Raw genomic sequence first — 23,718 nt, 5'->3', positions numbered from 1 at the left:
GTTTGTATTGTTTTGTGCTTCCAGATAGCGGTGGGTGTGCTCGCAAACGTGCCGCAATGTCTGTCACATTAACAGCTGTGAAGAGAGTTCAAAGTTCTCCAAACCTGTTGGCTTCAGGTATAACAACTAACCAGCGATGTACTACTCCTGAATGGCTTTCTGTACCATTACATATTTCTGCAATATTACTCTGCAAGGAGGAGAAGGGTAACCATACTTTCTATTCTGCTGACAGGTCTGTTACTCCAATGCTTCTTAAAGCATAGTCTTAATTTCTCTCTGGCTGCACCAATCTGAACATTAAATGTTCACACCAGACAAGTACAATATGGGAAGATGAATGAAAAATGAGTCAGAAAATAGTTGCAAAATAAAGTCTTTGTTTTGTAGATCTTTTCAAGTATAAGACTAATCCACAGGAATAAAAATTCTGTTGAAATTTATAGAACAAATTTGGTTGATAGTAGAAGGGTCATTGGGATTACTGTGTGTATAAACTTTAGAAAACATTGGATTTTTGTTTCATAGCAACTCTTGTCACAGATTTTTATCATTTTAGCATACAGTGCAAGCCTCTTTGCGTCTTGTTTTTTTTGCACTTAAAAGTAGTGATAACTAGTGCTATTATGACTATTATCTGAATGGATTAGATTAGTGCTCTTTTAAAATGATTTTAAGCTTGTTTAGAAATGTTGTAATTTTAGATTCTTTTCAAAAATATTATATTGATAAGAAATCTTAAAAAAAAAAAAAAAAAGCTCAAATCTATCCTATGTTGGTAGTATATTTGTCAGACAGGTTTGGTCTTTTCTTTGGACTGGTGAAGAAAGCCTATGGATTGCATTCTGATGGGGGGACCCCGACAGAATCTGTAGGCATCCTTCTTGGTTTGCATTAAGCCTTTCCAGCTGATCTTAAAGGAATGATATTTTTCTGATATCTAGATTTAAGATGGCTGTAAATCAGAGCATTTACTGTAAAAAACAGCAAATATTTCTTATTGGCTGCCTGAGATAGCAGTGATTAAATAACAGTAGCTCTCAGCACACTAACCTTCTGTAGAACTTAATTGTGCAATAAATGCTGGTTACCTACGGCATAATATTCTGAGACATATTTAGGTAGCAAAAGAGAAACTGAACATATAAAACTCCTATATATTGTATAGTCTTTTTCAATCCAAAGAAATTTACTAGGAAGAGGGGATTTGTCTTCATTTAAAAAAACGGATGTTTTGAAACTGTGAGCAGTACTGTTTCACAAGATTAATTTTTACAGTTGCAATTACACCAGTGCCTTTAAAATGGCTTCTGAAAGACGTCTGGCCTTAATAGACAGTAAACTGAGTGATGATGCACTTGAAAGATGTGCTTCTATGAATATTTCTGTGTAGGCAGCTGGAGCTGGGGGAGAGGGGGAATATAGCTTGCTTTTTTTTTTTTCTCTCTCCTTTTTTTTTTCCTTTTTTTTTTTCCTTTGCACCATTGCGAAGTCTCACTGATGCTCTTTGGTTTCATAGGTGGTTTCTTTTGGTAACCGTAGCTACGGCAGTCTGTAAAAATATATACATATATGTATATATAGATATCTTTGTGTATATATATATATCTGTAGGTATTTAATTCCTAGTAGGGTTCCTATAACCCACCTAATTTTTAATTAGCCCACAATTCACAATGATTAGTTGCCGTTTGCTTTAATTATTAAAAAAAAAAAATTTACTTGATGATTTACAGATGTTTTCCAGTTTTCCCTATGTGATATTAGCATATTCACTAGATCACTGTGATGAAATTAGATTTGATACTCTATCTGCAGAGTCATGGCAAAAGAACAATAAATAGAAGTAAACATGCCTCATCACTCAGATCACTGAATATTGAGTCAAATTGCTCTCCTGTTGTACATATATGTTATGGAAGTGGCCCTGTGATCCTAGCTCCATGTTAAGACACCGCAAAGTATTCATGAGCAACAAACTCAGAACTAGATGCAATGTGTAGTTCCATGATTGAAAATGTTGTCATCCTTTTCATTGATGTTTTTATTTCTAACACAAATTAATGTTGGATGTTTCTTTTTTAGGGTCTGAATCTCAATCTCCAGATTCAGGTAAATAAAACACTGTTCTTTATGCATCCATGTAATACCAATATAATTGTTTTGTAAGTGGATGTATTATAATAATCTTTCATTTATTAGATTTCATTCCTCCATGCATCTACACTCTTTAAGGAAAGTGTCACTAAATTTGTAATAATAATTACAGGTGGTTAAGACCTCAAATTCAGGTCTTATTTGAGAAGCAGCACTTCCTGTAATGCAGTAGCATGTTGTCAGAAAGTGAGTTTTGTAGGAGGATACAGACTGCTGATTTGCCACCTTTACCTTCAGTGGCACTTGCTGTTTCATTTTTAGTCTCTTGCTCAGGCATACATGTTCTACCCACCCCACTGAACAGCCTGTTCACATATCTGTTTCTTTTCTCACTGTCTTTCAATATTTTGTCTTCAGATCTGTAACTTGCTGAGTCAGGATGATATCTTCTTTTATATATTTGGACAATGTCTTGAGGGCTCTACAGCTTAGATGATAAAGATAAAATATGGTTGGTTGGCTGGAAAATGGAAGTGTCATTCAGATTTGGAAATAAGACACAAAATTATTGGAACAATTAATCAGGTATTGTCATGAAATCACTGTGACCAGATACCTTTACATGAGCTGGGATGTTTTTCAAAATCTATGACACAGCTGTGAAATTCAAGAATTCATCTGTGAAAGTACTTTAGCCTGCTTTATACAAGGGCTGAAACAACAAAATCTCAAAAGGACCTCAAGGCTTAAAATTCATTGATGTGTGAGTGCTGTGGAGAGCATTAAAACTGCTGCTAACAGCCTTGACAGTCCTTGAGTTTTCTTAATTTTAAAGATAGAAATGGCAGTTATAAGCTTGTTCTTATAACTTCCTTGATAATATCAGCAGCAGTGTTCATCGTGTAATAGTGAAACATTTCCATAGTTTGTTTAATAGCTAGGTTTCTTTTGATGATAGCAATATATAGATCTACTAATCAGAAAAATTGACTTGATTCTTTTTTTCCTCACAAAAAGCTTGGAGATCATATAATGATGGAAGTAGAGAGACACTGAATGGAGACACTAGCAGTTCATCTCTTACAGCAAAAGGTTTTAGGAGTGTGCGGCCAAACCTACAGGATAAAAAATCACCAACTCAGGTAATCTGAACACTCCAAGTTTCATGCTTTGATATTTTGTGTGTGGGTTAATTTTGGGGAATATTGTATGCAGATGGGTTACCCTTATAGAACATCATCCTGATGTTTTCCAGACAGTGCAAGTCACCTGTGGATATGGGCTGTTAAGAACTGTTTTACTGCGTAGATAAATTATACTCTCCCAGGGTGCATGTCTGCAGGTTAATTAAGACAAATTGCTTTCAAAGAATAAGATAGCCTGCTGAAGAAAGTAGGTCATACGCAAATAAAGCCTTTTAGGAGTGTTCCCAGACATCAAAGAGTATTTATTAATATTTTGCCCTCCAGAGAAATGCATCTGTCATCAAAATAATATCTGAGGAAAAAGGGTTATTAATTCTAAGGTAGATAATGTTTCTGCCTATATTGCAGAACAATATAATTAGAGCACGCTAAAAAAATTTTTAACCTGGAAGCATACTTATCTGTCCAAAAAAGATTAACATTTCAATGTTAATACTCCTTCTGTTACTATTTTAATTCAAAAGTTTTAAAAGGCTCTTTGTGTATGTGTGTGAGCTGTGAATAATAGCTTGTCAGCTGAGATCATGGAGTAATTTTAAAATGATTTACACATACCTGAACAATTTCACAGTAAGAATTCTCATTCAGTAATAACTTTAAAAAAAAAAGACCAGACCATTGTGGGCTCCCTTCTGATCCCAGTTCACTCTTTCTGTGAGCAAGTGGAATATTTGGTTTTCTAAACATCAGCTGTACAACTCTGTACACCAAAAAGTGTCAGGAACCTGAACAATTTGATTTTCCATTGAATCGAGCAATGATAGTTCCTTTTTTTGAAGATAAAAGTCAATCTTGAGTTATATTTCCTGCTAACATTTACTTTCTTTCTGTTTCTTCTTCAACGTTATTTTGCTGTGTGTGGATGCTTTTGGCAAATAAGGCACCTCTGCCACCCCCTAGAAAAGAAAGTTTTCAGAGAGCAAGAATAACTAATCACAAAAAGGACAGAATTAATCTCCAGGCAGTAACAACTGGGCTGACTAAACACCTCCCCACAGATACTGCCTACTGTACTAACAAAGAGTCTGTCCAGAAGACAATGTCTTCTCAAATATCTAACACAAGTGTGTCCTATGTGCAAAAAATCACTAAACCACTGGCCTCAATCTCCAGTGCGGGCACGAGCACAGTAGCTGACATTAATGCCACTCTCTGTCAAGGCCACAGACAACAGTCTCAAAAGCGTAGGATATCTACCCTGAAATTAACCCGGACACAAGACCCAGCAAGTAGCATTCATTGTAATACACAGCAACAGCTCAAGCCTGTTGAAGTGCCAGTATTTCCACAAAGGCCTGTTTCACCTGCCTGTAACCCTGTGCCTGAGATACACACAACATCTCTTTCCATTCAGATAGCTCCCATCCCTGACAATAAAGCAGAGCCTGAAATCCAAGAACATCCACCTAGTATTTCTCCAGACACTTCAAAGATGCCTTCAAAGGATTTGGGACAAAAGTCTACAGTTCTTCCTTCTGCACAGGCTGCAGAATGCCATGTGGTATATTTAACTTTTCCATCTTTTATTTTAGATTATTCATGAATCATTTAACTCTCTGTTTAGTTATACTTACATGATCAAAGTTAGACCTTGTGTTTTCTGGGTAAAACTACCTGTTGTATGGATCAAAACAGAACTGAACAAAACCTGAAGTTTTTGGAAGGATATTGCCAAAAAAAAAAAAAAAAAAAAGATTTCAGCACACCTGAGCTGGAAGGTAGACTTCCTTGTTGCTCTGTGAGCACTTAATGGAGTGCAGGTGCACAGTAGGAGATTGGTGAGTTGTAGGTGATGCATCTGTTTGAATGGTCCTTCTAGAGGGACTGCCTTTAAAGGCATTATGCTGCCATAGGTGCTGGAAGGATCACATATAGATAGAAAAGGGTTGGGGGGGGGGTTTCCACAGATGCAGCTCTACCAATTTGCTAGGCCCACCAAAAAACATTTTCTGAGTCAAGTTTGTGCATTCAGCAAGGCTAGTTGCCACCATCTGCTATATGCCATGTGATAGCCCATTATAAGGAAATAAGTAGGATAAAATCTTTTGAGTCAACCACCTCTATATCAAACATCATAACACATTATATGTTCTGTGTTTCCATTGACAGTCCGTATTTGTCAGTAGTAGTAACACATCTGCAGATGTACAGTCCATATGTACAATTGTTACCATTGACAGACTGTAGTTCTTTGAGTGTCACGTTCAACCAGATTTTTACTGTGGAAGACACAAGCATCTGCATTAGCAGCAGAATGTTTTAACACGTTTTAATAAGCCTCCCAAAAAATTAACCCCCCCCCCAAACATTAAAATCTCCCCAAAATTAAAAATTTAAGCAGAACAAAATTCTATGAAATTATATGGCAACAATGTGCAATGCTCCCTTTGAATTCACCCCATTAACTAATGGGAGCACATAAGAATTACAATCACGTTTGTGCTTCTCAAGATTAGAGGTAAAACTCCCATCATAAACTCTTCTATTATTATTTTATGAAATTTAGGACCTTTTGAGAAAAATAAGTTGCTTTATCCTTGAGAAGAACCAGTTCACTACTCAGTAAATTTTGTCAAAAGCAACAAGTCAGTTCAAGTGAAAGCCACAGTGAAGAAATAATGTCAGAAACAGAAATGAAGGCTGAGCAAAAGCTTTTTCTGGTTGATAGGATAGCAAAGTGCAAAGATTATAGGAGGCAGGCTTGCAAACGTTTTAAATATGGGCATTGAAGGATGCCATCAGACAGTAGAACAGTCATAAATGTGGCTAATGCAAGTTACAGCTTTATATATTTTCTTTTCACTTAAATAGTAGTTCAGCCTGTTCACAGTATGATGCATCATATATGCTCAGATAAATCAAAGTCTCTGAAACAAAGTCCTTGTATGACAGCTAGCAAATATTAGGGAAAACACCTTTTTAACATCCAAAGTAATATATATTCAAACTCTAAATGACCAATAATAACTTATTTTCCAGCTGTTTTTTCTTAGAAATTTAAAAGACAAATTTTGCTTTTTTAATTTTAGAATCTCTTTTAGTTTCATGATGAGGTGACAAAAAAGTCAGAATAAAGTAGTAGCTATGCTGGTCTGACAATTCTACAAATTTATTTTTCTGCTTTCTCCTTGGTTTCATTGTGTTGGGGACAAAGGTTGGAAATATGTCGACTGCAGTTCTTTGAATAAAATGATAAAAATTTGAGCTCATTACAGGGATCATTTGGAATGTAGTCAGCTTTTCAAGCCACATCAATTTGTTGATCTGTTGCCTGCAAAATTCAGCTGACACATTCTCCCTAATGTTGATGGTTGAAAATATTTCTAAACATGAGTGTGAGGAGGTATATGTGGCATCACAGTCAAGCAATGGAACTAGTGGGTTTTGCTAGTTCTGTGTCAAGATAATGTTCATAAAACTAGAGTACAAACCAACAAGAGAGGTGTTGTAAACTTCTGTATCAGGTGAGGTCCCAAAGCCAAGATGCTTTGGGCTTCTGTTAGAAATAGAGGATACAGCTATATGTCTAAATAGATTTCTGATAGAGATCTCTGGTTAAAATCTTAGATGTCTTTTGGCTGATGCCAGAAAATGTGATCCCCTTTAGCTCCCTAGTATCTTAGGGTAGTTGTAAAGTTCACAATTTGTCTCACACAGACAAATCAACTTTAGCATACATGCATGACAGTGCTCTCATTAATGGTTTTTGTTTGGGGAGCTCTACAGGACCTTGCACAGCAGTTAAAGCATTCACGTATAAACTGATCATAGGCTGTCAACTCAAAATTGCTCCTTGTTAGGCTAACTCCTCTAGGGATACTTTCAGACTACAGATTAGGCCCACCAGCAATGCTCAAAGCTGCTGTAGAAATTCTCAAGAAGAAAAACATCCAGAAAGGCACTGTAAAAATAAACAACTCTCCCTCCACAACTGGGTTTGTGTATTTGGAGGGGGATGAGATGGGAGTGGCTAATCATCACTTCTTAAGAGGTAGTAAATAAGATATACAGAATAGATTAAATACTGTTCACATGTGTGGGTATCCATGTACGTATGGTACAGGTACGTTTATATGAAGCCATAAAGTATGGAAAATTACAGCTGAGTGTAAAAAAAGAGACAGCCAATATGGTCCCATATGGTCCAGGAAGTTCATGCAGAACAACTTTGCAATATTCTGGAATGTATCTTGTCATGTTTGTGCTCCTATTTGCACTTCATTTCAGAGCTCATCTGCTGGAACTTTAGGAGCACACAGAAGTGTGGTATGACTCACTGAGTGACATTTTGTAAACACTCCTACTCAGAAAGGTTAAACCTCTTAAAGGCATATATAAAAAGAGAAGCATTCAAGTTACTTAATATTGGGCTTTTACGATGCTACTGTCTTGAGAGATGCTGCTACTCTGTACCACACTGCAAACACAGGGGAAATATCCTAATCTATATGAACAGAGAAATTAGTATTTGTTAATATGAGACTGGAGAGAAATTTCATTGTCCAAATCTCTTATAAACAGAAGTTCTAAACTGATGAAGAATTCTGAGCTGCATCTTCTGAAATAAACACCTGTCACTTTTATCCTTCATTTTGTTCCTGGGTTCATCAGTGTCATCTTATTCTGGATACCACTCTCTAAAACTGAGGCTGCAAAACCTTGCTTGAATTCCATAGATGAGTGAACCAATGGCTTAGTACTGGTGTCATGGAGGAATAAAGCCTATTACGCTGGATGTTTATGAAAGTGTTTCTTTTGCCAGCCTTATAGTTGTAGACATGTCAGTCTAGGAGAATGAGCCTGGAATTCAAAAAACTGTTTCTAAATAGATTTATGTAATGTAGACATTACTGTTTGTCATGTATGGACAAGGTACTGAGTGATGCAGAAAGCAGAGGAGACAGGTTTCAACATTTTGGGGACAGGCAGCAAGCCAAGAAAATTGAGCACGTAGTCTTCATTTTAGTTTCTGTGTCATTGGTGTGGTTTTGCATGGATGTTGAACACCCTCCCTATATTGAATTTAGAATATGAGGATTAGTTAATAAAAATGGACATAGAAATTATAACTTGCAGCATCAGTTTGGAAATTTTGACATCAGCTTACAACAATGAAAAATAAGAGGTATTTTTACCCATTTGTGTAAGCGTATGGGTGTAATTTGAATGTTGTCTACTAAACTTTGCTTATGTATTAACAAAATGAGTTTATTCGCTTATCTTTGAGTCTCTTCATGTGTCTTGACTGCTGAAGCAAGGCCAGCACTTTGGTGTTACTAGTAACCCTGCATTGCTCCACAGATTTTACGTTAAAGTGACAGGTGACTAGTTTCAAAACTGATACTAGGCTCATCTGTCTAGTTCTTGTGAATTGGGTGGATACTGTGTGCTTCAGGCCTGACATTTTACTCTTCTATGGAAGGTGAGCATTTCTAAGGAACAGCAAAAAGCTTTACTTGAGATCTTCAGTTCATTCGGACTGTGTTGATATTTATTTCTCTCTCTCAAGTGTCAGTAGTGAAACTGCATCTATTGGCTCCACAGCCCAAGATAATTACACAATTTAAGTAATTTTTCATTATTCTAATGGATGAAATACTTGTTTGGCAGTTAATTCACCTGACTTTTGCTAGCATTTCTTGGACTATGACAATAACAAACCTAATCTGAAACACACTGAATGGAACCAGCATTTAAAGATTTTTTTGAATGCATTCAGCCTGGTCCTTCACATATTTTTCACAGTGATGAAGAATATGGATTAGTAGTAGCCAGATGTTCCTGTTATTTAGAGTTTACCAATCCTCATGTTGAGAGAGATCTGGTTTTTTTTAAATGGTTGAATCTGTTTTCAAAAATGTTGATTTCAGTCACCGTTTCAAACACTCACATTACCACAGGGTAAAGGCTACACCAGCCAGAATATTAAAGTTTTACTTTACAAAGCTGTGAAACTTCATGCTGGGAATCAGTAACTAGAATTGCTGCATTCCTTCTACCCATGTTGTAAGGATGATAATGTTATGTTCGTTTTGAGAATTTGGCTTGGTGAAATCAGCTACCATTTGCCAAACACAATGCATTTAATTCTTTGGGAATCCAATTTCATTTACTCTCTGGATGCACCCTGAATATCCTTTCTTGTGTTGTCTGTCCCTCCTTTTCTCAAGCATGCGGGCAGTAATCTCAGTTTGAATCCAGAAGGCTTGTTAGTTTTCTTGAGTCTCCAGAGTTACTTGTTATCATAACAATTTAGGGATTGATTTAGATATTTTAGCTCAGACATGTCTAACTACTTCTGTGGCTGCTGAGAGGATATCTCGTCTCAAGGACTTCAGAGCTTCCTATTAGTACTGCCTTCTAATCGCATTACCTCCTGGTTCATGTCTTTTGCTGGAGATCTTGAATTGTGACTTGAATGATGAAATTGAGCATGAATGATAGTTCTGTATTCCCATTATGTATCTAACTGTGAGCTGAAAAATTGTGCACCATTACATACCATTTTTATGTAGGTGCATAAATGCATGCATCTTAAACCCCTAACATGTTATGCTATATAACCAGCTGTTTAGGCTCTGCATGTGATTGCTATTCATGAAATTATTTTAATAGTATTCCATTGTTCTTTTGAAGTTTCCATTGGCAAATTAGTTATCTCTAAAACTCAAATGTCCTTTTACAATCATACACCCACTTACCACTTTTCTGAATAAGTAGTAATCTCTTTGGACTCTTTTTTTTTTTTTTTTTTTGGAACTGCAGATTTGAAACATTGCTCAGAATAAGATTCTTACTGCTAAGGTTCTTACTGCTGTAACTGCCGATTTTAACAGTAGCTTCTGGCTATTTTCATGTACTCCATAAGCCCAGTAGCGCACAACTGCTTTTTCAAACCATTTGGAAGAAGTGATGGAAATCTGTTCACTTGCTTAAGATTCTTTCTGAAATGTTTATTCATACAGATGGTCTTACCTCATTAAGACTATTTGTGTAAATTCCAGTTGATCTCAGCAAGAATTATGGAACTGGGCCCCCAGTGACCTCTAATAAGCAGTACAGTCTGGGTTGTGTTCCAAGTCTTCCATAACGGATTTAAAGATATTTTCAGATTGTGGATTAAAATGCCAAAATGGCATTTTAATCTGTTAGATTAAAACATTTTCAAAAGATTAAAGATATTTGCATACTCCAAAACACAGGAAATAAGCATGGTATTGTCAATAACAATGTGATATCTTTGAATAAAAGTTGATTTTTTAAGTAGCAATTACTGCATATGGTGTCTTACTGTCCTCTATTTTATGTAAATTTAAATTCCTGAATATTCTTTCCATGAACTGTTCAAGGGTTCCTCAGCACTATTAGAAGTGAAACCATTAGTGCTGCAGTAGGTAGTATTTTGACATATTTGAGAACTTGATGGAAAGCTTGTGGCTGACAGATGGTATAGAAGGATTCGTACAGCTGTTTAGCAAGGATTGGATGCCAACATGCTTTTCATGTATCTTTAATAGAAAAAGAAGTTGCAGGTGCAAGACTAGTTCAAAGCCAGTGTCCTGTGACTGATTTGAAACATGAGAACATAACTTGCCACATAATGTATGAGCTTTATCAAAGTGCTCTCATGAGGATGTTCTCTTATAGAATGATGCTGAAGCCAACCAGCTACTGTTTTGTTTCAGTACTAAATCATCCCTGTCCTGTTCTTCTGTTCCCAATCCTTTTTCTTCCTCACATTTAAACCAGGTACCCTAATAATCCTTGTGTCCTTCTATGTTGAAAAGGCTGCTATCCTTACGTTGTTAGCTGGTAGGCTGACAGGGTGCTTCCAGGGTGCTTGAAATTCTAAGGCCATCCAAACATTTTTATCAGTGAGGCAGTGGAAAAAATATATTCAGTCATAAAAGGAAAAAAAACTCTGTAATCTATTGTTTGCAGGTCATGTGAACATTCAATTCTAGGGTTTCCTTTTACAGTCTTGCCAATCTGTACATTACAGTTCATCTCAAAATGATATCTGTTCTTTGGGAAAAAAGGCACAACATTTCTGGAGATCAAAATTGCAGATTGCTTTTTCCTTTTACAAACAAAATGAACATACGGCATTCGCTAGTCTCATATTTATGTAAAGTATAAAATAGTGTGAACCTCATCAGTCCTCGACTGAGATCATTTAATATATGGAACACATTATGAATATTCATCCCCAGAGCACTATGGTTTCTGGCATTGCTTCCAGTAGTATTTGATGCATTCCTTTCTTTCATGTTTTCCTGCTTTAGTATAGAGCATATATATAGAGGTTAATTTCTTTCCTAATCCATGTGAATGTGAACTTCCTAGGGCTACTGAAAAACTTACGCTTTTGTAATTCTCCTACACACAGCAAGAGGCAAAGGGAAAAGTTTTTACTGATTTGGTAATATGTTTTCTTTTCTTATTTTTTTTTTTCCCCTTCAAAACTCAGCTTGGAAACCAGAAAGTAACTGCCCCTGTGATGGAGGTAAATGCTTCACAGACACACAGACAAACAGCAACAGAAGCTTCTCCACTGCCTCTTCCTCCTCCTGTGGTACCAGTTAACAGAGCCTCTTTCTCACCAGACAGTGGCACCCATCTAGTACCATATTCTTTGCCAACGCTTGATGATTTTTTGCCTTCACGCTTTTATAAAACCCCAGCCCTTTCACATTTTTCATATAAATACCCCTTCCTAGCTTCTGAAAGTATTATCCACAGGAACAAAACGGCCTCTGTAAGCACAGACTCTGCCATGAGTGAGTACTCCTCCCGCACAGTGAGCGAGTCCTCCACAGCCATTCTAGATGAGCTACAGACTTGTAGCTATGATACTACTGACTGCTCTGAAACACCTTCCCCAACCTTGAGCCAGATGTCTGCTGTGTCAGATGGCACCACCTTAACCAACACTGCTGCCACTTCTCATGTAATTATCCTTCCTTTTTTCCTCCTCCGTTTGGTACAAACAGGTTGTCAAAGGGGAAAAGAATTCAAATTTGTCTGTTGTCCCATTACTCAGACAAGTATTCTGTTAATAGTTTTCTGTGTTCACAGTCTGAGAATACATTTTGCAACTATTATTAACAAAAATAATTTGCATAGCAGATTTGGTAATAGCCAGTGAAATGATACCAAGTTGTTGCACAGATCAGTGTTCAGCCAAGGTGTACTGAACATTTAGAATGAATGAGTCATTCAGTAAATACCTGATCCAAATGCACTAATGAAAGAGATCTATTGATTTTGAACAGATTTGTTTAAAATACTATTAGTGGTTTACAGGTTTGCAAAGTTGTAGCCTCTTGGCTACTACCGTTTTTTGGTTTATACTGAGGTACGGATTTCATTAATATAACTTGTAAATTCATAGTAAATATTGGCAATATTTAACACAATTTTTTCCTCCAGCCATGACTACTGACTGCATGAAGTTGCTTCTGTTTTCTCTCCTCTAACTAACCTTCCCTCTCTTAAGCACAGTTTTTTATAGGAGTGAACTTCATAAATAATCTTGTAGTATCTAAGTATCATTTTACTTTTCTCTTGGTTAAGTCAAGGAGAACAGCAGTATCCAATTACATGTTTGTTTTATATGTACATGAGCTTTTCTGTAGCTTGGTACACTCATGTATGGGTAAATAGAGAAGGTATAGAATTTAGGTCAAATCTAGATCACTTCTCATTTCTTTTGGGATTATCTGTATGATTTAAATGAGTCAGAACTGAGCCTTCATTTAGATTGAGCAATCTGATGCTGAATAAAAAGTGAAAGTTGTGCTGAGACCAAAGTTTTACTGTGTCACAACAGTGTTCTAACTTGAACTTAGCATGCTGAAGTATTTGTGCAATCATTTACAAGACTAAACAGAGCACTTAGTCCAAAAAGAGCATAAGGTGTATGTATTTCTTAAATTTTGTATGAATTTTCTAAAAAGTAGTTTGAACCCCAAAACTTGCAAATAGTCATCCAGAGTGACAGCTATCTGTAGTCAGTGCTCTGGATGCTGTTTAAAAGATAACAACAGGCATGTAAAAGCTGTCATTCCTAACTCTTTGTAAAGGATCAGTGCTGTAAATCTGCACACAGCCTGGCCCCTGTAACCAAAGACAGCATGTTCAGTATAGACTGGTACTGAAATAATGTACAAACACTGTGTGACCAGCTACTAGCTATGGGAAGCATGGAACATCTGTGTTTTCTTCTAAGCTACTTCTGAAATAATCAGCTAACTATATTTTTCTTTGAGAAATGTTTTGTAAGCTAAAATGAACAGTCTTTTCCTTTTCCCCTGTGGAGGGATCTACCATAGTCAGGTCTGACCACCACTTCCACTCTTAGAAACAGTCAGGTAGCTGTGAGCCTAACAGTGTTTTGCCATTAATGGACAAGGAGAAAAGGATGAATCTTCCATCAAAGGACAAAAACCCCAAGACAGTCTTAAGATCCTTACAGAGAGATTAAACTGCTGGCAAGACCCATCTCTGGCAGTTCAGAAGAGTCTTTGTCTCCATTCCTGTGTAGAGGAGGGCCAAATGACTCTAAATGTATCCACAAACTGAGAAAATAATGGGGAGGCTGTGGTTACATGCTCACACACACACACAGTTAGTAGCTCCACCCCTGCAAATAAAGATGCTGTGATGATCATCATTCTCAAAGGAGGGAGACTCCTTTTCATTTTGTAAATGAAAACTACTGAGAAAATCATAAAAACCTAGACTTTAGTTTCTTTGAAAACCTAAAGTATAAGATGAGAATTATAAAATAAAAAGTTCTTATTCAATCTTATATTTAGAATTGGAGTTTAAAAAAAAATCAGAACAGCTGGTTTGGGAATTTATTTTCTCTTAGATTCCATTCCAGTTATGAATATTTCCCTTTTAAAGTAATTTTCATGAGTTCTTTCTATGTAGTTCAAAATTGTGGAATCAAATGAAATCTTAATGGAAATAAACATTAGATTTTGCCTTTTTCCCAAACCCAGGACTGTCACAAGCTTGAAGAATTGATCCTGAATATTTCAGCCTCATACAATGTCCTGTAGCCAGGGGTGGGCTGTGCAGTGTTGTTGCACAGAGCTACTCAGACATCTGTAATGAGGCCCTCTTTCCCTTTGCTGCCTGCCTCAGCAGAGAGAGAGTCAGAAAGCAGCTCCAGTCCCAACTGGCTGCTGTTTGGCTGCTCTGAGTCAGACCTCCAGGCAGCTGCTGCTCCTGATGTGCAGACACCAGAACTGGCACGGGGAAGGAAGGTTAAACGTGATGCCTGGAAGGAACCTTTTCAAGGTGGAAGTAGGTAGCTCTGCCAGCAGCAGAGTACCAGTGGAGTGTACCGGAGGAAAAATAAATGGAGAAAGGAGCATAGGAAAAGGAACAGCATGAAAGAGTTGGAGGTCATTCTACTGAGCTGGGAAATGCCTCCAATTTGGTGAAATAGTCCAATTGTTATATATGGACATTCCACATATACATTCATGACTGATGTCCATCAGCTACTTGTGTGCATCCTGTAACCGTAATACTGAGCACTGCTTAGTGTATGAGCCATACTGTCTGACCCAGCCGTTTGGTAAAGCCCCTCACACAAAGATCTAAATACTTTGTTACAGAAATTCATAGGAGTAGCTTTCCAGTTTGGAATGAACTTGCACTAGTTCTCTTACTCAAAGAAAGAAATACTGTAGTAAATAAATGCCCTGCTTAGAAACAAGTTTTCCAAAAATGGCAACGTGCAGGAACAGAGAGCAGGCTAACCCTTTAACAAGGATAGAGATATATGGCCTCATCTGAGAACCTCAACTGAAAACATTCCTTCTTGTCTCTTGAAATGTTCCCACTGAGCTTATTCAGCTCTAGTATTCTAATAGCTTCAAGTACTTCTGGAGGATGCGTGTGAGAAAAACCAACATCATTTACGTTTTGGATCTTGACTATTCAGAGATGAAACTTTTAAACATAAAAGTTTTAATGGAGACATCACCATAACGCAAACTTTTCAACTCAGCTCTAACAGGTGTCATTAAAATGTAAAAACCCTGAGTGCATCTGTGAGTTCATGTGATGCCTGCATAGGAGCCAGAACTTACTTTACTCTCTTAGCTATTGGAGGCTGAGGTGTTAAAAATTTTAAATCAGTTATCTTCAAAATACATCATGAGCCAATTATTACATTTTAAAATATAACAATAATATACCTTTTAGTATAATTTTTACTTCTCATTTACTGTACCAAATAGTCTCATTTTATATTAATAACATTCACAGTGTCCCACGTATTCATGCTGTTTTAATTCTCTTCTCTTGTTACATAAAACTGAGCAAAGCTTTTGTTCAGATGTAAAGAAAATAACCATTCTGCATGAAAAGAGGGGTTATAGAAAGCTTCTCTCCCTTTCCTGTCAAAGTATTTACCGCTGTCTCATTTCATTCAGTATGCCTCCTCGATATCTCTGTTTTGATCCTTGCAGTACTCCCCAAAACAGTGCTACAGCCCAGATGTGGGGAATCCTAAACCTGGGGGCGGGGAAGCAGATTGTTTCAGAAATATCTCCTGAGACTAAAGCACAAATGGCTTCTTATGCTGCTATATTGACAGTTTGCTTAGCTTTCCCATTTCATTTATTTGTTTTTGCTCTCCTGTGCTGTTGCGGGGGGGGGGGGGATTGTATCAGTGGCATTTATTTTTATTGTGATAGATTGCGCTTCAGCATCCCATAATCACTTGTGCTGTCTGCCACTTTTTAAGGAGGCTTTGGCTCACTTTCTGTAGCTACTCTTAATGAGACTTTTCCCTTTAGTCTGAATGCAGAGTTCCCATTAATATCAATGGGAGTTGAGCTGTGTATCAAGGGAATACGTCTCATCGAGTGAGCGACCTACGGTAGGCAGCCTTTGTTGTGTTATGAGAGGAACTTTTACTGCCATCTTCATTTTATATTGATGTCAGACTTGCGCAGACCTTGTTTGTGCAGCTCCTCTTCAGTGCTTTGACCATGGTCTTTCTGTCACCTCCCCATGACTTCAGTATGCTTCACAGGCAGCACTTACAAGGAGAGAAGGGAGGAGGCACAAGATGTATAAGGAACATATTTTGCTTGCCTTGTGATGAGTTTTGTATTTCAGTGAATGCAGATCCCATTGCAGCTAGATACCTGACGACTGGTACTTGTTGCGGGGATGGCAGTCTGAGGGCTTTGTGTGTAGTTTAATGGGATATTGTTTTGTCTCTCTCAGGCTCAGATCACAGTGAATGGGAACTCTGGCACTGCTGCCAGCCCAGTGAGTCACTTTCAAAGGCCTTTTTCCCCTTCTTCAGCTTTCCCTCCACCAGCTTCTCTCAATTCCAACATTGTTATCATGCAGCATGGCAGGATGATGGGTAAGCCTTGCACAGAACGTTTACTTTATACGTTATGCAGCATATTCATTTGGCCGGGATTGCAAACAATTGCAGAGTACTCTATAGCCATAGTGAAGGTATTGTCTGTTCATCTACCTTGGGGAGAAAAAACGCAAGAAATAATAGCGTTTATTGTTAGATGTGGTAACTCCTGAAATGGAGTTTTTAAGTTGTATCGCTTGCGTGCATGAGAGTGGCCTCTCACCACTTTTTCAGTACCTCTGCTGAGGAAAGAGAGCATATATCAATACAACTCAGCTTGCACAGCCCCCTTCTGATTTTGCCTGCTTTAAGAAACCAATGACCAATTTTGTACGCTGCTTCTCCCCATGACTTCTATAATCGCAGTGAAAACACTGCTACAAAGCTTGAGTCTCTGGGCTTTTAAACACCTGAAGTCCTATCAGTTTATAATTTATTTATTTTTTATAGAGCATTATTTATTGTTTTGTTTTAAATATTTAAATGATCAGCCCTACAAAGGAACTTTCTGTTTTGTCAGTATAATCCAGTTTTGCCAGTACAGTCATTTGCTTGCCACTTTTTCCACCAGTGTTTGCATATTTAGATAGCACATACATGCAAAAAACACTTTGAATGTGATCCTAGAGTTTACTTCTTTGTTGTGCAGGCAGGCAAATTAGATGACAGTTCCGGCTCTGAGACTTACGGCTTAGGTAAATGCTGCTTAACTATGTCTAAGCGATAAGCACAAAACCTGTGCGCGTGGGTTTCTCCACATCCCTAAATCCTAGGTTCTTTGACTGCTTCCATTTTCCTGATCTAATTCTTTATCAATTTTATTTTAGAAATACCTGAAACAAATAAAGTGTTTTCCCATGACTTTTGCTCTTGTGTGTTGCTGAAGTTTTATATTGCACGATAACAGCCTGATTTTATTCTCCTTGCTCATGAAAAAATCCCACTGATGGCAGCAGTTTGAGGCCTACAAAGAATGAAGGCTCAAATCCCAAATGTTTTCTAAATTTAACATCATGCACTTTGGGAAAAAGGCCCAAACATTCAGACATTTGCCACACAGAGATGCCCCTCACCATATATGTGTAGTACTGGATTATTTACAGGATTTCAGACTTGAGTAAACAGCTGAAACAGTCATGCCAAATACAACTCTTTGCAGTAGGAGGAGGCAGAAATATTTGAATTAAAATTAGAGCTTTCAGTAACCAGACACTTTTCACTGAATTATATGAGAATTCAAATCTTTTGCTTCGGAAAAATCAAAGGATTTTAATGTCATATGAAAGGCAATTGTAATTTTCACCAGTAGTGCTAAAAATATTTATCTTTACTCCCTACTTTCATTTATCCTGCAGTAGCAATGTCTGACAAACACTGTGCCTGCTCTTGCACAAAAACATGCTTAGCCATAATAGCCCACTAATTATTTATTGCAACACACTGCTTGAAGGAATAGGGCTCTTTTTCCTGCATGCAAGAGAGAAGTACCTCATCTACAACACCAGAGAATTTCACATGACACATCCTGGCAGCAAGGCATTTTTTGTTAAATCAATAACTCGCTCTGAATTTTAGAGGTAAATGGTAATAGTGATATATTAATTTAATTAATTATAAAGGGAGATTTGGGGGAGAGCGATAGAAATATTGCAAGCTGGTAGGAACCAGCAACAGCCTGCAGCATTCACCTGAAGTACTATAGGTGGATCATCAGATTGTTCTACTGGTGCCAAGTTACTGAGGTTCATTTTTATGGACTACATAAAGAGGTACTTCAACATACCAACAAACCTTTAGGAGATGAAAACCGTATCTAGGAATTTGTTTTAAAAAATACTCATGCGTCAGAACTTAATATTTCTAACACATATCATGTGAATCTTTGTCGAATGTTGAATGAAATCTATTGCTGTGCTTACAGGACAGTAATTTTCTGTGCTGTTTGGGGAGGAGGAGAACTATTGAAATTAAATCAGTTCAAAAGATGGGTAGGAAAAATGCAAGTTTGATTTATAGGAAGAAGGGCTGTGCTACCGCTGTCTCTCTATAGATTTTCCTGGGCTTGTGGGTTTTTTTTTCCTTTTTGCATGACCAAGAGGCTATGAAAAAGTGCCTCTAACCTAAGAAATTCTGAGCTGAATAGCCTAATGCATTAACACGCTTATAGCTCTGATGATGTAAGATTAAGCAGGGGGAAGCCCCAGCTAAGAAAATGTTTTTATGAAATGTGTGTGCGTGTGGTTCTTAGATTGTCGTCAGTCTTCATACAGCACATTGAAATTGTAAAGCATAACTGCTAAGTATGACTATTGTATCGTTATACAACATTCTGTCACATTATCTTTACAGAGTCCACAGAGACATACTCACAGCATGTTCAGTCTGTTGGCAGCAGCACCAGCACCAGTACAATACCCATCTGTAGATCCTCAGAGGAAGAGAAAAAAATTACAGTCATTAAAGCTCCACATTATGCAGGGATTGGCCCGGTAGATGAATCTGGAATCCCTACAGCAATTAGAACGGTAGGAAATTCTGGAGAATCTGTGTATGAACTCATACAATGAATCGATTGTTGGTAATAGGTTTTTCACATTCTTCTAGTCTTATATAACATGGAATACGGTGTGCGTAATCAAGAGACTCATGAATATAATATTGTGTATTGAAGGAAAAGGAGACTGCTAATGGGAGCATAATTGGGCAACCTCATGTTTCTAGTTTTAATTATGAGTAGTCAGAATTTTGTCTCTTGCATCCTTGCCTTTTGGATACATGCAGTAATTGCATTTGTCATGTCATTTTTAAAATGAAAGAAAAGTTTATACGTGTTATATATGTGTGTGTTTGTGTGCATGCAAATATATATATACATATATTTTATATGTATACATACATATGCATATATATAAATATATCTATCTCACGTTCCTGCATTTTGAGGTGGATATTTTTCTCATTTCATCAGTGTAGTGTAGAAATTAATAGTTTTATTCTGATAATAATGCAAGTGACTAATATTGTCATGGGAGTGCAATATATGATCGTTGTGCCCTTGGGTGACATGTAAATGAACAGCATGGAAACCCTTTCATTGTGACTAGCCCAGTTTTGATGATATGCCACTAGTGACTGCTTTAGTGGTCCCAGGATGTCAAACTGAAGAGTTTTGTTTTCACTGTGCTGAAGCATTCTTTCCACTCTGCTGTCAGGGCAGCCTCTTCTGGCTGGTCCAGACAGCACAGTGGCAGCTGCACTAGGTCTGTAAAGGAAGTGCTTACTGGCCTTCCCAGTCAGAGAAGTACTGTGCTAGTCGGAGAAAGAGTAGGAAGAGTGGGAGCCAGGATGAAAGCAGCAGAGCCCTTGCAGGTGAAGTTTTGTGAGGTGCAAGGATGTAACAGCTGTTGGATATATCCTCCCTGCCAACACTGACATATGGGGCTCTGTTGTAATTGCCAAGAACTGCTTCAATGGATTGAAAAATTAGGGGGAAAATCAGGAACTGATGGAGAGAGACAGTAGGAAAAATTCAGAATAAGTGGTAAGATGGGGACAATTCTGATAAGAATGGGGGGAAACTCTGGCATTTCTTGCTCTCTTTATTTTTGATATAGACAAATAATATGATCAGAAGTCTTTTTAAAATGAATAAATTTACTTGCAACAGTGCTCTAGCTTCCTACCCCTTCTCCAAGCAAATATGTCCCTTTATGTAGGATAAAGTCATTATTTTTGTTTGCTTTTTTAAATAGCAGATTTATTTAACAGGGTGGGTATTAGTTATATAAGAGTATAACAGAAATCCCCCTCAAGTGTGCTTAATGGAGTTGGCAAGCTGCCAACCTATATTTAACTTTCTGATCAGATGGTCTGAATCTCTGAGATTTTCTCCCAAATGTCTGCGTGCAAATTGAAGTATGACATTTTTCAGCTGCTCTTGTTTTATGTTATGTTTCAGTTTCAAAATATCTTGCAGCTTTTAACTTTAGTATTGTAGAAATGAGTCTCATGATCAGATATGAGTTAAAAGATTATGCTTATATGTGTGTGTGTGTGTGTAAGAGAGTGTGTCTGTCCTGCATGCTACTTTGTGCACTTATTCTGCCTCCTTAGGACTTAGCTGGATAGAAGTAAGATTGTTTTCAAGGTATTGATCTGAGATTACATTTTGAATATTCACAAGTATATTTAAGCCCACTGTACCCTAGTAGTGTGAGAAAAAAGGTGACGTAGTTGTCAGCAGAAGATTAAAATCAGCTACACCTCAGCATCTCTCAGGAGCGTGGTACTATGCAGAAACATGCAAAGGTGCTATAACTGCATTTCCTATAAACAAGAGAAGGTAGAATAGATATATTGCTTGCTCTTTCTCCAAGGTCAGTGGGTAATTCAAATAGGAGTCTTCTCCAAGAAAGTTCAGACTCACTGTCTGGAGGGATAAAGAAGTTTTCAAATTCGTTGAGCTTACACAGCATGCAAAGATTAAATGTTTCTTATTCTTCCATCCTTATGAAAAAGGCAACAGTTTTTCAAAAAAGCAGCAAATGTGGATTCAAATGTGATAGATAACAAACCCATTGTGTTCTGAAACTGTGCTACCTAAAGGGAAGCTTGTAAAAAAGAGTTTGGATGTATGTACAGTCTGGATTTGGAGTGCTTTTCAGGAGTAAAGAGGTTTTTCAAGCTGTGATGATCTTCTCCCTGTCTTTTTCTCAGAACATCATTTGTGACAGCTGTTTAGCCAAGGAAAGCAGAGTGATTCTTCCCTTTCTGCTCCTGCAAACTGTCTCTGTCCAAAGCTGCTGAGACGGGAAGGGTTCCTATAAAGCTCTTCCTTCTCTCCAAACTTACATACCATGTTAGCATGTTACCTCCATACTATTTTAGCTCCTGCCAGCTCAGGAAAGTGCAAGTCTGAAGCCTGAAAATTCAGATCATTGTTAAGTGTTGCTGCTGTGCCAAGCCCTGCCTCTAAGATGGTGAAATTCCAAGGCATTGGAGATAGTGTCTTTGGAAAAGAGTGACAAAAACATTCTCTCAGAAAAGCATTCAGTCAAATGGCACAACCAGACTTTACCACTGCCAGAGTCCTAGGAAAAGAAAAAACAGATTCATGGAAAGCAGTATGACTGCACTGTTTTAGTTGCGTTAAAATTTTCCAAAATGATTGCTTTGTGGGTAACCATCAAAATCAGCACACTGGAAAAAAAACTTTATTTTGTAAGAAGGAAGATCAACTCCCACCAGATTTCCTTTCCATAGTTAGTGATGTAACATTTCAGCTAGAAAAAAAGAACAGAAGGTCCACTGAGAGTCCTAAGTGTGTCCTTTAATTGTGTAGTCTGATGGATTGTTAGAATATTGCAATGATTATGTACTTCTAAATATCAATTGCAGATACTTCTTAGACCTTCTTAATGCTATTTGGCTGTTTGTTCATTCACATATGATACATGTGTGCCACCATTTAATTGCAATAACATATGCAAAGCAGTATGACATCTGAAATGACTTGATACATTGATGAATACTGCTGATTTCGCAAACAGATTTTGGCTTTTGGGGTTAGTGAATATAAATTGAGAAAGTATATTTTGAAATTAATTTATGCTATACCTCAACTCATCTTATCTGGCCTATAATGTAATGTGAAATTACTGGCTGAGGCTTTGAACATGGAGGAGGGGGGAAGGATTGACAAGAAAAAAAAAAATTAAAATGCCCAGAAATGTGTTGGGAAGGAGGGTAATATGACCTTCTTCTCTGGTCACATGGAAGCCTCTCTATACCTGCTCTGTATGTGGAAGTTTTTGTGGATTTTTGGAGGACCTGGCTGATTAGGAAGATCTGGCAAAGAGGTATCTATACATCTTTGTCGCTTGGCAAAGCAGTAGGGTCCTGGCAGTAATATTTTTGCACTATTTCCTATCTATTCACCTACTACTTATTCAAGCTCAATTGGAAGACTTTTTTTGGCCCAGTACAATCAAAGAGGCAGGGTGGTACCGTAGGACCAGCACTGGTTTTTACTACTGTAGGAAATGAGGGATTTCATGGAGGGTATGGTCATGTGCATGAATGACTTCAAAGCTGCTGGGTTTCCTTGTAAGCTTTAGAACTTACATGACCTTGGAGCACCCAGCGGCATACTTGCTTGAAGTCCTGCTTAATTATTCTTACCCAAGTTCTGCTGGTATAAATGTTTAATACCTTTAGGGAAATCAAGTTAAAATGGCCCAAATCTACTTCTGAGAGTCATCTCTTTGGCAGAAATCAGCAATGGGGGTGGGTGGGAGAAGGGGCCTGGTCTTGATACAAAGCTATATCTCCTAGATTTCCTGCAAGCAGGCCTTGGTGAAAAGCATAACCTGCCACTTAAATTCCTTTCTTCCCCAGCGGATCTCTGAGTTTTTCAGTTGACCGTCAGTTCTTCCTTTAAACAAACTAAAAAAGCCATTTAATTGCAATTTTATGAGAACTCATATTCATTCCTCAAAATATGGAAGCATCTTCTGCCTAGTTCCTCACAGTAAGAGCTCACCAACATTAACAAAACAGATTAGTTATGTATAGTAACTTTAACAAGAATTTAGAGCAAAAGTGCGATTCATTAAAATGATATGGAGCCATGTAAACATACTCAGATCTTCAGATTATTTTGTAGAGAAGAATATGTGGATTTTCACTTTTCACTGTAAAGGGGAGCAGGCAGAGGGATTGCAGATTTGTTATTATCTAATGCAAGATATTACACATCAGATGGGATCCTCTGAACTATTCCTGTGGGTTCTAACTAATGGAACTAATTCCATGGGGTTATAAGATAATTTTGTTCATCTGAATTAAAACTTCTGCTAGTCAGAAAAGCAAGTAAAATTTTAGGACCTAGGAAGAAGTAGAAAATAATCCTGAAAACATGTTTGCCTTAATGTAATCAATATTACTTCCTTTTCTGAAATACTATCATCTTATCTCAAAGAAAGATGCCCCAAAAATAGAAAAGGTGAAAGG

General features: G+C 37.5%; 1 protein-coding gene and 1 long non-coding RNA gene across 2 annotated transcripts in view; one reads left to right on the top strand and one right to left on the bottom strand.

Moving 5' to 3' along the window:
* Positions 1 to 23,718, bottom strand: part of LOC106484040 (uncharacterized) — a 155,827-nt gene that overhangs the window by 19,006 nt on the left and 113,103 nt on the right. Inside the window, exon 4 of the long non-coding RNA XR_010884419.1 lies at positions 19,078 to 19,135. This is a non-coding gene — a long non-coding RNA (uncharacterized lncRNA). The remainder of the gene's footprint in view (positions 1 to 19,077; positions 19,136 to 23,718) is intronic.
* The window catches only part of SORBS2 (sorbin and SH3 domain containing 2), a 168,039-nt gene that overhangs the window by 87,077 nt on the left and 57,244 nt on the right, over positions 1 to 23,718 (top strand). Inside the window, exons 4-10 of the mRNA XM_067297978.1 lie at positions 25 to 117; positions 2,086 to 2,112; positions 3,115 to 3,239; positions 4,183 to 4,803; positions 11,773 to 12,252; positions 16,560 to 16,704; positions 19,057 to 19,232. Coding sequence (XP_067154079.1) covers positions 25 to 117; positions 2,086 to 2,112; positions 3,115 to 3,239; positions 4,183 to 4,803; positions 11,773 to 12,252; positions 16,560 to 16,704; positions 19,057 to 19,232 — 1,667 coding nt within the window. The remainder of the gene's footprint in view (positions 1 to 24; positions 118 to 2,085; positions 2,113 to 3,114; positions 3,240 to 4,182; positions 4,804 to 11,772; positions 12,253 to 16,559; positions 16,705 to 19,056; positions 19,233 to 23,718) is intronic.

This window comes from Apteryx mantelli, chromosome 5 (genome assembly GCF_036417845.1).
Source record: "Apteryx mantelli isolate bAptMan1 chromosome 5, bAptMan1.hap1, whole genome shotgun sequence".
NCBI classification, from domain to species: Eukaryota; Metazoa; Chordata; class Aves; order Apterygiformes; family Apterygidae; genus Apteryx; species Apteryx mantelli.
This window is presented reverse-complemented; position numbering and strand designations above follow the sequence as displayed.